Here is a 15,159-nt window from a genome sequence, read left to right as displayed (position 1 = left end):
GCAAAACCGAGTAGCACTGAGGTAGTGTATTGCTGTGTTCATGTTACTTAGTAAAGTGGAATACACTCTTTGAAATTCTGACCATATCGAGGATAGGATACAGGGATTGGAATGTTATCTTAGAATTGTACAGAAATGGGACTGCGGATATGAGTCAAGGGATGTGAAAGGTAGGCAGTGGTTGAGAAGGGAGTGGAGCAGGTTCTGGCCTATCCTCCATGTTATTGAGTGTGTGCACCAAGTGTGTTTGAAAGGGAATTAAACTTAAAGGAAGAGAAATAAAAACTTTGAAGTTTGCCGACAACATTGCGTTTTTGTCAGAGATGGTGAAGAACTAGAAAGAGCAGCTGAATGGACTGGATAGTGTCGTAAAAGGCGTTGTCATACTGAAGCCATTCATCTCTTCTAGGTCGTTTAGAATTTCATTTATCTGCTTATTTCTTTCTTTTTGTCCTGGAAATATTGGAATTCCTCCATTTTTTAATTTTTTTTGCGTCCAAGTAAATGGATACTTTTAATTCAATGACTTTTAGCACAAAATTTGTTTAATGTTTCAAAGAGGTATTTTTTTCTGTGTTTTTATTTTATTGTTTTGAAGATGCTCCAACTCGTCTTTGCACAGTGTTTCGGACTCTCGATAGTCCTAATGTCAAATTACATTGTCACTGGCAACAGTGCATCTTTCTTTATATATTGATTGTCATCTTTGTTTGTATTGTTATATAAAACACAGGCGCGCTCTACTCAATCGCAGCAATCATAACGGAAATCACACCTAGATATTCAATGAAAGAATTGTCATGGGGTTTGCTACTGAGTATTGGGGGGGAGGAGGGGGGGGGGGTAGATGTGTAGGTGGGTTTCTGCCGTGCATCGTAGTGGCGTTATCTTCAAATAGTGCAATCCCTAGATCAATTCAGTGAACATATTGCTTCCTTGTGAATGCCCCTGGATTGATACATTCATAAGGGAGATCGCCAGGAGTGGGATTTATCTATCATAATATATAAATGTTTGAAAATGCTGCTCTGTCATTATAAAACAAAAGGAAAAAATAATCTGTTTATATTTGCTGAACAGTGATTTCAAAAATGTGTAAGTTTAAATATGTAACTTTATTATGAGAATCTTCATACAAACTTTTAACACACAATTTCCTGCAGATAAGGATTTGAATCAAAGAAAGCCTTGTAGATAAATTGAAATGCAAGGCCATTGAAGATTAAAAATAAGGAACATGGATGAAAATGTAAAATAATGAAGTAGAAGAAATTAAATTGAAATTAATATACAAAAACAATTATGATCACATGTACAAAGATCTACACTGAAAAGGGAATGATAGGAACCACGGACCTTGCTGTTGGTGGGGAGGCTTGCGTGCCTCAACGATACAGATAGCCGTACCGTAGGTGCAACCACAACGGAGGGGTATCTGTTGAGAGGCCAGACAAACATGTGGTTCCTGAAGAGGGGCAGCAGCCTTTTCAGTGATAGCAGGGGCAACAGTCTGGATGATTGACTGATCTGGCCTTGCAACATTAACCAAAACGGTCTTGCTGTGCTGGTACTGCGAACGGCTGAAAGCAAGGGGAAACTACAGCCGTAATTTTTCCCGAGGACATGCAGCTTTACTGTATGATTAAATGATGATGGCGTCCTCTTGGGTAAAATATTCCGGAGGTAAAATAGTCCCCCATTCGGATCTCCGGGCGGGGACTATTCAAGAGGACGTCGTTATCATGAGAAAGAAAACTGGTATTCTATGTATTGGAGCGTGGAATGTCAGATCCCTTAATCGGGCAGGTAGGTTAGAAAATTTAAAAAGGGAGATGGATAGGTGAAAGTCAGATGTAGCACTTTGGTGGCAGGAGGAACAAGACTTCTGCTCAGGTGAATATAGAGTTATAAATACAAAATCAAACAGGGGTAATTCAGGAGTAGGTTTAATAACAAATAGGAAAATAGGAATGTGGGTAAGCTACTGCAAACAACATAGTGAACACATTATTGTGACCAAGATAGGTACGAAGCCCACGCCTACCACAGTAGTACAAGTTCATATGTCAACTAGCTCTGCAGATGACGAAGAAATTGATGGAATGTATGATGAGATAAAAGAAATTATTCAGATAGTGAAGGGAGACAAAAATTTCATAGTCATGGTTGACTGGAACTCGATAGTAGGAAAAGGAAGAGAAGGAAACGTAGTAGGTGAATATGGAATGGAAGTAAGGAATGAAAGAAGAAGCCGCCTGGTAGAATTTTGCACAGAGCATAACTTAATCGTAGCTAACACTTGGTTCAAGAATCATAAAAGAAGGTTGTATACATGGAAGAAGCATGGAGATACTGGAAGGTCTCAGATAGATTATATAATGGTAAGACAGAGATTCAGGAACCAGGTTTTAAATCGTAAGAAATTTCCAGGGGCAGATGTGGACTCTGACCACAAGCTATTGGTTATGAACTGTAGATTAAAACTGAAGAGGTGGTAATTTGAGGAGATGGGACCTGGATAAACTGAAAGAACCAGAGGTTGTAGAGAGCTTCAGGGAGAGCATTAGGAAATAATTGACAAGAATGGGGGAAAGAAATACAGTAGAAGAAGAATGGGTAGCTTTGAGAGATGAAGTAGTGAAGGTAGCAGAGGATCAAGTAGGTAAAAGGACAAAGGCTAATAGAAATCCTTGGGTAACAGAAGAGATATTGAATTTAATTGATGAAAGGAGAAAATATAAAAATGCAGTAAATGAAGCAGGCAAAAAGGAATACAAACGTCTCAAAAATGAGATCGACAGGAAGTGCAAAATGGCTAAGCAGGGATGGCTAGAGGACAAATGTAAGGATGTAGACGCTTATCTCACTAGAGGTAAGATAGATACTGCCTACAGGAAAATTAAAGAGACCTTTGGAGAAAAGAGAACCACTTGCATGAATATCAAGAGCTCAGATGGAAACCCAGTTCTAAGCGAAGAAGGGAAAGCAGAAAGGTGGAAGGAGTATATAGAGGGTCTATACAAGGGCGATGTACTTGAGGACAATATTATGGAAATGGAAGAGGATGTAGATGAAGATGAAATGGGAGGTATGATACTGCGTGAAGAGTTTGACAGAGTACTGAAAGACCTGAGTTGAAACAGAGCCCTGTGAGTAGACAACATTCCACTGGAACTACTGACAGCCTTGGGAGAGAAAGGCCTGACAAAACTCTACCATCTTGTGAGCAAGATGTATGAAACAGGCGAAATATCCTCAGACTTCAAGAAGAATATAATAATTCCAATCCCAAAGGAAGCAGGTGTTGACAGATGTGAAAATTACCGAACTATCAGTTTAGTAAGCCACGGCTGCAAAATGCTAACATAAATTCTTTACAGACGAATGGAAAAACTGGTAGAAGCTGACCTCAGGAAAGATCAGTTTGGATTCTGTAGAAATGTTGGAACACGTGAGGCAATACTGACCCTACAACTCATCTTAGAAGAAAGATTAAGGAAAGGCAAACCTACGTTTCTAGCATTTGTAGACTTTGAGAAAGCTTTTGACAATGTTGAGTGGAAGACTCTCTTTCAAATTCTGCAGGTGGCAGGGGTAAAATAGAGGGAGCGAAAGGCTATTTACAATTTGTACTGAAACCAGATGGCAGTTATAACAGTCGAGGGGTCTGAAAGGGAAGCAGTGGTTGGGAAGGGAGTGGGACAGGGTTGTAGCCTATCCCTGATGTTATTCAATCTGTATATTGAGCAAGCAGTGAAGGAAACAAGAGAAAAATTTGGAGTAGTTATTAAAATCCGTGGAGAAGAAATAAAAACTTTGAGGTTCGCCGATGACATTGTAATTCTGTCAGAGACAGCAAAGGACTTGGAAGAGCAGTTGAATGGAATGGACAGTGTCTTAAAAACAGGGTATAACATGAACATCAACAAAAGCAAAACTAGGATAATGGAATGTAGTCGAATTAAGTCGGGTGATGCTGAGGGAATTAGATCAGGAAATGAGACACTTAAAGTAGTAAAGGAGTTTTGCTATTTGGGGAGCAAAATAATTGATGATGGCCGAAGTAGAGAGGATATAAAATGTAGACTGGCAATGGCAAGGAAAGCATTTATGAAGAAGAGAAATTTGTTAACATCGAGTATTGATTTAAGTGCCAGGGTATAGTTTCTGAAAGTATTTGTATGGAGTGTAGCCATGTATGGAAGTGAAATGTGGACGATAAATATTTTGACAAGAAGAGAATAGACGCTTTCGAAATGTGGTGCTACAGAAGAATGCTGAAGATTAGATGGGTAGATCACATTACTAATGAGGAGATATTGAACAGAATTGGGGAGAAGGGAAGTTTGTGGCACAACTTGACTGGAAGAGGGGACTGGTTGGTAGGACACGTTCTGAGGCATCAAGGGATCATAAATTTCGCATTGGAGGGCAGCGTGGAGGGTAAAAATCGTAGAGGGAGACCAAGAGATGAATACACTAAGCAGATTCAGAAGGATGTAGGTTGCAGTAGGTACTGGGAGATGAAAAAGCTTGCACAGGATAGAGTAGCATGGAGAGCTGCATCAAACCAGTCTCGGGACTGAAGACCACAACAACAACAACGGTGTACATACTTCAGAATAGTGTGATACTCAGAGCCATAGCATAGCATAGTGGTTAAAATACTTTCCTGATGCGTAGAAGTTGTGGGTTCGAATCTCGTTCAGTGATTTAAAATTGTTGATTTTGAAATCCTATGAAAATGACTTTGGTCTTAACTTTTCTTAAATTAATTGGTTAAAATGTAATTTCTAACCATTTGCACCTAACTTTAATCATCATTTGAACTTTAGTCATCATTTGAACTTTAGTTGATCTAATTTTTTTTCTTCATATAATTTTTTTGTCATTTGGCATCTTCATGCATGTGTTTTTAATTGGTGTCAAAAATGTATATGTTAAAATATGTTCATTTCTTGTGGCAATCTTTGTAGAAACACATATTTTCCTGTTGCACTGTGAATAAAATGGTGCAGATAAGGATTTGAATGAAAGAAAGGCTTATGGATAAATTGAAATTTATGGAAATTGAGGAATAAAAATAAGGAACATGGATGAAAATGTAAAATAATAAAGTGGAAGAAATGAAATTGAAATTAATATACAAAAATAATTATAATCACACGTACAAAGATCCACAATGAAAAAAAGTTAGGATGAAAAATGAGAGCAAATAAGAGTGTTTATGCAATGATTAAAATGATGTTGGGAAGGATTAGAAATCAAAACAATGCATTTAAACCAATTAACTGACTAAAATTTGTCAGTCATTTTGATAAGGATTTAAAAATAAAATCCTCTAACCGTGTGATGAGATTAAACACACAGCTTCCAGTGCATCAGGTACGTATCTTAACCACTACCCTACACCACCACTCTCAAAATTACAATTATTTTGAAGGCGCTAAGAGTTTTTCATCGATTACTCGCAAAAGACAGCCTGCTAACGTGAATGGCTGCAGGGTGTGATACCTGCAACCCTGACCTACACTACTGTATAGGTGGTTTCAAAAAGTCGATCCCTCATGTGAGGACTTCTGCTTGTCAGAGAAATTGGAGCTTAGATGAAGATGTACTGTAATTTCACTAATTTGCAAATGAAATAGCAATGGATGAAAAAATGATCCCATGGACTTTTTGACCACTCTCACATGCTGTGTGGTGGCTTGCAGACAGCACGTGTTGTAGTTGTAGTAGTAGTAGTAGTAGTAGTAGCAGCAGCAGTAGCAGTAGCTCTATTACTGGCGTTGTGTATCATTGGAAACTTAAGTGTTTGTGTTTGTTTTCAGTCATGTGAACAAGTGGGTCATGATCAGGAGCTGCCAGTTATCATCAAAGAAGAAATTGTAAGTACATGGTGGCCACATTTGTTGGCTATTAAATTATAGAGGGAGACCAAAGTTGAATACGTTAGGCACAGTAAAGTGTAGGTGGGGACAGTAGTTATCAAAGAGACTAGCATAGGATGAACCATCTGTGTGTGTGCGTATGTGTGTGAGCGTGTGTGCTTGTGTGTTTGTGGGGGGGGGCACGTTCTACCTCCTCCTCCTCCCTCCCTCCCTCCCTCCCACACACACACACACACACACACACACACACACACACACACACACACACACACACACTCCAACTTCTGCATTCCCTTAGAGTTCTCAGTTGCAATAATTGTTCCGCTTCTGCTTAATCTTCCTCTCAAACCACCCTTACAAAGTACTATCATCTCCGGAATGTAGTTCATCTCAGTGCTTACCAATGTGCTATGTTTGACGTACTGTGTTTCCTCCCTTTTATATTTGTTCCTCATCACTACAATAGGTAGGTCATCCTCAACTGTCCTCCTATCCTCACTGAGGATTCCACTGACAGTTCTGAGGGTTGATCTAGTTTTCTTTTTGGTATATTTGTGTGTCTATTACCAGTACACGAACGCCTGTTGAACATAGCTACTGCACTCTTGTATTTCCTGTGTCATTTTTTCACTGGATTCACTGAGCTCTGATTTTGCAGAGACAGTCTTTCGAACTTTCAGGATGTTTACGACTGTACAGAAATCGAACAGCTGTTATTTCCATTCTGTGCACAGGACTTGCGTGCTGCCACGAGCACCTCTTTATATGCAGTACACCTTTTGATCCAGAAGGTGGCGGCGGCTGATGTGTTGTTAGCAGAGGAGCAGTAACAGGAGTTCGGGTCTGTCAGGACAACTCGGTGACTCTGAATGTGGACCAGTCGTCAGACATCACCCGAGTAACAAATCCGTCAGGGGTATTTCGACCCTTCTCGAGCTGCCAGAGTCCACGGTCGGTGATGTGACTGTGAAGTGAGAACGTGAAGGAACGACCGCAGCTCAGTCGAGACACGTAGATCTCATGTACTGACGGACGAGGACTATCGAGCGTAGCGGAAGGAGTCACTTGTGAGTTCCAAAGTGCTCCTAGCAGTCCAGCCAGCACAGTGACTGTGCATAAGGTGTGGAAAAGAAGGGGTGTAGTGGTTGAGCATCTCCTGATAGCCGTGTGTTTCTGTAGTCACTGATAAGCGACACTTCACGTGGGGTAAAGAAAACGCCACTGAACAGTGAATGAATGAAGTGACACTGAAACAAGCAGTGTGGAGCGAAGAATCGTGCTATACCCTGTGGCAATAGGATGGAAGGGTTTGGGTTTGGCAAATGTCTAGAGAATGTTACCTGTGATACGGTATGGGGTGGTTTATCACATGTATTATGTGCTCCTCTTATTGTGCTTAAAAAAATGCGAAATGCCTAAAGTTATGCACAAATTTCGCAACATTGTGCATTACCTACATTAGAAGAATAGTTCAGAGACGATTGTTGACTTATCGGTACTACAGTGCCCCCTGTCATACAGCAGCATTTGTCTGGCAGTAGTTTTTTTTGGCAAGAAACATTACTGAAATGGTCTGCCGACCAGTCCTGAGTTCCGACCAGAACCCAGTGGAACATCTTTGGTACGAGTTAGAACATCGACTTTGCTTCAGACCCCAGCGTCCGACATCACACATCATCATGTATCAGCTCTTGGGGATACTGGGCTGTCATTCCTTCAGACATTCAGACATCTCATTGAGAGTGTATCCCGCAGAGTTCCAGCTGCCATAAAGGTGAAGGTTGGGCACAACACACATTAAAAGTCCACCAATAGGTGTCCAGATACTCTTGATGAGATGGAGTATATGTGTGCTTATTCCCACTTCAGAGGATTGTTATTAATGCCGTTACTGCGAATGTGGTTTGGAAAGTTCTCGGAATAAACATGACAAATCGCCACTAGCGTAACGAGTTGTTCACGTGATATTCATTTGACTGTTGCCTGTAAACACGTGCCACATCAGTGCTCTTGGAAGAGAGCTGTGGCTGTGATGCGGCTCTGTTGTTGTTCCCACATAGCGATTTGCGAAGATGGAAAAAAGTTGAGATCTGAGCAGTGATTAAGTACTTTATAAAGAAGGGCATGAAAGCAAAGGACATGCGTGCTAATTTCCAGAATACACTGGAGGACTCTGCTCCTTCATATTCAACTGTTTCCAAGTGGACAGATGAATTCAAATTAGCTCAGGAGAGCTTAGATAATGATCCGTGCAGTGGTTGGCCAAGATGTGTCACTACTCCAGAAATCATTGCAAAAGTGCACAAAGTGGTCACAGAGGATCGTCAATGGAAAGTGCGTGAAATTGCTCACACTTGCCAGATGGCATCTGAAAGGGTATATCACATTTTAACTGAAGAAGTAGAAATGAAAACATTATCTGCAAGATGGGTGCCGCAACAAGACAATTTGCACCCACACACGTGCTGTCGCCGTGGCAAAATTACACAAACTAAGGTATGAATTGTTGCCACACCCGCCTTCTTCACCTGATACGGCTCCGTTAGACCTCCATCTCTTCCCAAAACTGAAAATTTTTCTTGGTGGATGAAGATTCGCTTCAAACAAAGAACTGATAGCTGGAGTTGACAACTACACTCCTGGAAATGGAAAAAAGAACACATTGACACCGGTGTGTCAGACCCACCATACTTGCTCCGGACACTGCGAGAGGGCTGTACAAGCAATGATCACACGCACGGCACAGCGGACACACCAGGAACCGCGGTGTTGGCCGTCGAATGGCGCTAGCTGCGCAGCATTTGTGCACCGCCGCCGTCAGTGTCAGCCAGTTTGCCGTGGCATACGGAGCTCCATCGCAGTCTTTAACACTGGTAGCATGCCGCGACAGCGTGGACGTGAACCGTATGTGCAGTTGACGGACTTTGAGCGAGGGCGTATAGTGGGCATGCGGGAGGCCGGGTGGACGTACCGCCGAATTGCTCAACACGTGGGGCGTGAGGTCTCCACAGTACATCGATGTTGTCGCCAGTGGTCGGCGGAAGGTGCACGTGCCCGTCGACCTGGGACCAGACCGCAGCGACGCACGGATGCACGCCAAGACCGTAGGATCCTACGCAGTGCCGTAGGGGACCGCACCGCCACTTCCCAGCAAATTAGGGACACTGTTGCTCCTGGGGTATCGGCGAGGACCATTCGCAACCGTCTCCATGAAGCTGGGCTACGGTCCCGCACACCGTTAGGCCGTCTTCCGCTCACGCCCCAACATCGTGCAGCCCACCTCCAGTGGTGTCGCGACAGGCGTGAATGGAGGGACGAATGGAGACGTGTCGTCTTCAGCAATGAGAGTCGCTTCTGCCTTGGTGCCAATGATGGTCGTATGCGTGTTTGGCGCCGTGCAGGTGAGCGCCACAATCAGGACTGCATACGACCGAGGCACACAGGGCCAACACCCGGCATCATGGTGTGGGGAGCGATCTCCTACACTGGCCGTACACCACTGGTGATCGTCGAGGGGACACTGAATAGTGCACGGTACATCCAAACCGTCATCGAACCCATCGTTCTACCATTCCTAGACCCGCAAGGGAACTTCCTGTTCCAACAGGACAATGCACGTCCGCATGTATCCCGTGCCACCCAACGTGCTCTAGAAGGTGTAAGTCAACTACCCTGGCCAGCAAGATCTCCGGATCTGTCCCCCATTGAGCATGTTTGGGACTGGATGAAGCGTCGTCTCACGCGGTCTGCACGTCCAGCACGAACGCTGGTCCAACTGAGGTGCCAGGTGGAAATGGCATGGCAAGCCGTTCCAGAGGACTACATCCAGCATCTCTACGATCGTCTCCATGGGAGAATAGCAGCCTGCATTGCTGCGAAAGGTGGATATACACTGTACTAGTGCCGACATTGTGCATGCTCTGTTGCCTGTGTCTATGTGCCTGTGGTTCTGTCAGTGTGATCATGTGATGTATCTGACCCCGGGAATGTGTCAATAAAGTTTCCCATTCCTGGGACAATGAATTCACGGTGTTCTTATTTCAATTTCCAGGAGTGTATTTTGCAAGCCCGGAGGAAACTCATTTTTGAGATGGGATCCAGGCACTGGAACACCGTTGGACTGAGTGCATTAATCTACAAGGCGAATACATTGAATAATTATAAAAGTTTCAATGATGTAAGTGCTTTTTTTTCTATTCTGTTCTGAGAACTTTTCAAACCACCCTCATAACATTGCCTTTTGTTTGTGGTTGAATTTGTGTTCCTTTCAGCCGTATACCTTTGTTATTTCAACATATTTTATATATGACTCTTAGGTATGTTCCAATTTATGTGTTTTGTTTGTTGCAGGACTGTGACGATTACATCGATCCGTTCAGCGTTTCGAAGAGGTAAGGTGTGTAATAGGGAATGTGCTTTATGTTGGTACTTAGGAGTACGGTCATAGTGCGGACAAGGTGTTGAGCAGTGTACAAAAACGTAAGTGAGACTTTCCGAAGTACTGGGCTGTGCCCTTCTTAAGAGCTAACTAACAAAAATGTGTTAAGCTGATCAGCTGTTGCTTTACATGATAGACTATTAATCTGGTCAGCTCACAAACTCTGCCCAAAGTTATAACTTGATTATCTACAATTGTGGAACACTTCACTGAGTAATACTGAAATTCTAGAAGTTGTTCATACCCTGTAAATTGTCAATCTCAAATTAGTTGTCAGAGTAAGGCACTAGGAAGCGATGTAGTATTACATGTTCAATACTTGCTGTTGGAATTCATCTGAATTTAAGTATCTGACAAGTAAATGAGTAAATGGGAAGCTTATTGTGTAGATCACATTATGTGACCATGTGGGATGAATAAATATGATAGCAGTTAAATTTCCATGGCAAAATTCTATACCCTTTGAAGGAGGAGATTTGGAATAAGAAGAGTTTCATAGGTAATTTTCACTGTTCTTTGAGTTTATTCTGATACAGCAGTCATACACACTCAATTTAAAAGTACCAACTCTGCCTTTCACTATATGTCCATTAGAAGAGAGATGGGATTGGCAGTACTTCCAATTATAGTTAGTTAGTTCGCTGTTGTAAATAAATTACTCGCCGTTGCAGAATTTGGTGAATGTTTAAATGTTTCATAAGAATCATGTTTATTACTTCAAGAATGAATTCTCATTTGCTCTGAAATGTGGCCGATTTGGAACTTCGAGAAAGAATAAGAACAGTGTGCAAAACCCGGTCTCGAACCTGTCTTTCACTTTCGTGACAAAGTGCTTTACCGACTGAACTATCCGTGCACAGCTCACAGCCTGCCCTCAGAGCTCTGCTTCCACCTCTACGTCATCTTCTATCTTCGAAACTTAACAGAAATCCTCCTGCATACCTTACAGGATGTGCAAGAGAACCCAAAGATTGCTATGAACTCTGCAGTGCTTTATGAGTAATTGGCCTTCTGCAGATGATTATATAATGTGACTGACAGGAATTTTGCCTCTATAGTACTGCTGCTTCTCTTTGGAGCAAATTGTGCTGCAGTTATTTGGTTTAGTGACAAGTTTTTAAATGATGACCACAACACTCGTATTTGAAGACCTTTGTAGTAAACGGCACTATAGGACAAGTTGGCGGTTTTGAGAAATTGCGGAGTAAAGTTTCAGTAAAATTTCATAAATAAAATATTTCACCTATGTACAGTGTGAGTTATAAAAAATTGGAGTAAGTCATTGTTATCAAATATGTTTACAGTAACAAAATATTTTTAAAATGCTGAACTCTAAACAAAAATTGCATGTTTAAAAATTTGCCAGTGTGCACTTGATATTGTTTCCCTGCAAACTTAGTGTACTTAAAATGGGTTAATATGGACTTCCCACTGTTCTTGCGTGATGAATTAATGAAAAATTACTGTGAAACAAAAAAAATTAAAATGTTAAAGTTGCTTCATTCTTGATACTAAGATTTGTATTAACAATTTTCTTAGTAATAAAGTATAACAACCTTGAAAATTAATTTGTGTTCCAGCACATTACAAAATTAATTTTAGCAAGCAGCTTACTGCAACATGTAAACAATGCTAAGAGTATCCCGTAACATTTCTGTTATCACTCCCTCACGTAAAATCACATTAACCATGGTAAAGGAAACAATTTGACATTGTTTACACACTTCATTAAATATTCAAATTTATCTGGTTATAACCCTGAATTGCGGTTGTATTTGAGAATATAGTCATAGCATCCTCAGATATTCAAATTTATCTGGTTATCAACCTGACTTGCGGTTGCATTTGAGAATATAGTCTCCCACAGCATCCTCAGTTTTGTACAATTCGCCTCTGAAAAGCATTTTCCTGGCATGTACACTACTTATTACCACTGATCGCAGCAATGCTTTTGACACTTCACACTGTTTATTTCCACACATACTGACAAAATTGTCATTAGCGAAAATAAAAAGTTTCCTTCGCTCGGTTTATCGTGCAATTTTTAACTGGTAAGAATGAAGCACATCACTTACCACATTTCTTACTGACTGTCCCTTACCACTGTTTACATACGAGGTCTTCATTCATTCATTGACACTAGTAATGTGATGATGGTCAGCTTTGGTGTAGAATGATCTGGGTTCTATTGCCAGTACGCTTTTCTATCACCTCCAGCCATTTACTGAGAGACCTGCAGTAGTGTGTTGAAATCCTTGCTCGAGGGTGAAAGAAGTGATGAGTGGCGGATAAATTCTCCTGACTGGCAGTCAAATTGAGACTCTTATGAAGGCAGTGAGCTGGGAGGTCAATTTAATAGTTATTTTTGAATTATTTCAGAATGAATGAGACTATAAAATTTAGGTTTTGCTCATAATTGTTGTTTGGTGTAGCTTATTGTCCTGGTTATATTTGAATGTCTGTGTGTACGTAAATGTAGAGTTGTTCAGGTGCCTTGTGAATGAGTGTACCGATGCAAGGGACACTCGATTGCTGGCATCTCATTGCAGGTTTTTGTCCCAATTAGTGTGGCATCTGTATTGCACTGAAAACAGTACACAACTGTGTAAATGTAGACATTATTCGCGATTGCCCACGGTGCCTGCTGTTGACACCTGTAACGCCCTCCGTACCTCGTTACCCTCCTGTTTGCTCGGTTGTGTCGAAGGTTTTGTTTTCTGACAGTCCCAGTTGTGCATTAACAGTGTTACGTGGCAATACTATGGGTGGGTTCACTAGTGAAGAGTTGGCCCACATGCGCCTCTTACGCAGGTTCACTAAATGCAGTGGAAGAACAGCACAAGGACGCCATGTCGAGCTGTTCCCTCGACGACGGCAGCTGCACTGAGCTGCAGTACAGCGTTTAGTCTGAGGGCTGCTGCAGCATTCTGTCGTGTGCCGTACATTCTGGTTATTCCATATTGCAGGCATCTTCACTGCTGCAAAGGTATTTTCACAGGAACGGTGGTGTCTGCTGTACAATCCGAATAGCTCGCAGTTACATTACTACTCCGTAATTGGCCATTGGAGTCCTCGGTCCCTTATACCAAAATACTCGGGAGATATCCCTGAACAACCTCTGAAAGTTTGTAGGCGGAGTTCTGGTTCACCCATTATAATGTTTAAGCATCTTCAGTGCATATCTTTAGTGCTTCTGGCCAACATAGTTTTTTTACTCCATTGCGTATTGTTTTTGTGTCGCCAGTGATAAATGCAAGACACAAAACACTTGTAACTAAGAGCATTATTATTCAAGAAATAAAACTGTGTCATAAGCTGTTAAACTTGATTACTCTGTCCAGTTCTCTCTCTCTCTCTTTCTTTCTTTCTTTCTTTCTTTCACTCTCTCTTACACACACACACACACACACACACACACACACACTCCTGGAAATTGAAATAAGAACACTGTGAATTCATTGTCCCAGGAAGGGGAAACTTTATTGACACATTCCTGGTGTCAGATACATCACATGATCACACTGACAGAACCACAGGCACATAGACACAGGCAACAGAGCATGCACAATGTCGGCACTAGTACAGTGTATATCCACCTTTCGCAGCAATGCAGGCTGCTATTCTCCCATGGAGACGATCGTAGAGATGCTGGATGTAGTCCTCTGGAACGGCTTGCCATGCCATTTCCACCTGGCGCCTCAGTTGGACCAGCGTTCGTGCTGGACGTGCAGACCGCGTGAGACGACGCTTCATCTAGTCCCAAACATGCTCAATGGGGGACAGATCCGGAGATCTTGCTGGCCAGGGTAGTTGACTTACACCTTCTAGAGCACGTTGGGTGGCACGGGATACATGCGGACGTGCATTGTCCTGTTGGAACAGCAAGTTCCCTTGCCGGTCTAGGAATGGTAGAACGATGGGTTCGATGACGGTTTGGATGTACCGTGCACTATTCAGTGTCCCCTCGACGATCACCAGTGGTGTACGGCCAGTGTAGGAGATCGCTCCCCACACCATGATGCCGGGTGGTGGCCCTGTGTGCCTCGGTCGTATGCAGTCCTGATTGTGGCGCTCACCTGCACGGCGCCAAACACGCATACGACCATCATTGGCACCAAGGCAGAAGCGACTCTCATCGCTGAAGACGACACGTCTCCATTCGTCCCTCCATTCACGCCTGTCGCGACACCACTGGAGGCGGGCTGCACGATGTTGGGGCGTGAGTGGAAGACGGCCTAACGGTGTGCGGGACCGTAGCCCAGCTTCATGGAGACGGTTGCGAATGGTCCTCGCCGATACCCCAGGAGCAACAGTGTCCCTAATTTGCTGGGAAGTGGCGGTGCGGTCCCCTACGGCACTACGTAGGATCCTACGGTCTTGGCGTGCATCCGTGCGTCGCTGCGGTCTGGTCCCAGGTCGACGGGCACGTGCACCTTCCGCCGACCACTGGCGACAACATCGATGTACTGTGGAGACCTCACGCCCCAAGTGTTGAGCAATTCGGCGGTACGTCCACCCGGCCTCCCGCATGCCCACTATACGCCCTCGCTCAAAGTCCGTCAACTGCACATACGGTTCACATCCACACTGTCGCGGCATGCTACCAGTGTTAAAGACTGCGATGGAGCTCCGTATGCCACGGCAAACTGGCTGACACTGACGGCGGCGGTGCACAAATGCTGCGCAGCTAGCGCCATTCGACGGCGAACACCGCGGTTCCTGGTGTGTCCGCTGTGCCGTGCGTGTGATCATTCCTTGTACAGCCCTCTCGCAGTGTCCGGAGCAAGTATGGTGGGTCTGACACACCGGTGTCAATGTGTTCTTTTTTCC

General features: G+C 43.1%; 1 protein-coding gene across 1 annotated transcript in view; it reads left to right on the top strand.

The window, feature by feature from the left end:
- The window catches only part of LOC124720023, a 102,872-nt gene that overhangs the window by 68,570 nt on the left and 19,143 nt on the right, over nt 1-15,159 (top strand). Inside the window, exons 7-8 of the mRNA XM_047245273.1 lie at nt 5,832-5,888; nt 10,242-10,282. Coding sequence (XP_047101229.1) covers nt 5,832-5,888; nt 10,242-10,282 — 98 coding nt within the window. The remainder of the gene's footprint in view (nt 1-5,831; nt 5,889-10,241; nt 10,283-15,159) is intronic.

This window comes from Schistocerca piceifrons, chromosome 11 (genome assembly GCF_021461385.2).
Source record: "Schistocerca piceifrons isolate TAMUIC-IGC-003096 chromosome 11, iqSchPice1.1, whole genome shotgun sequence".
Classification (NCBI taxonomy): Eukaryota; Metazoa; Arthropoda; class Insecta; order Orthoptera; family Acrididae; genus Schistocerca; species Schistocerca piceifrons.
The sequence above is the reverse complement of the archived record's forward strand: the minus strand, read 5'-3'. Positions and strand labels throughout refer to the sequence as shown.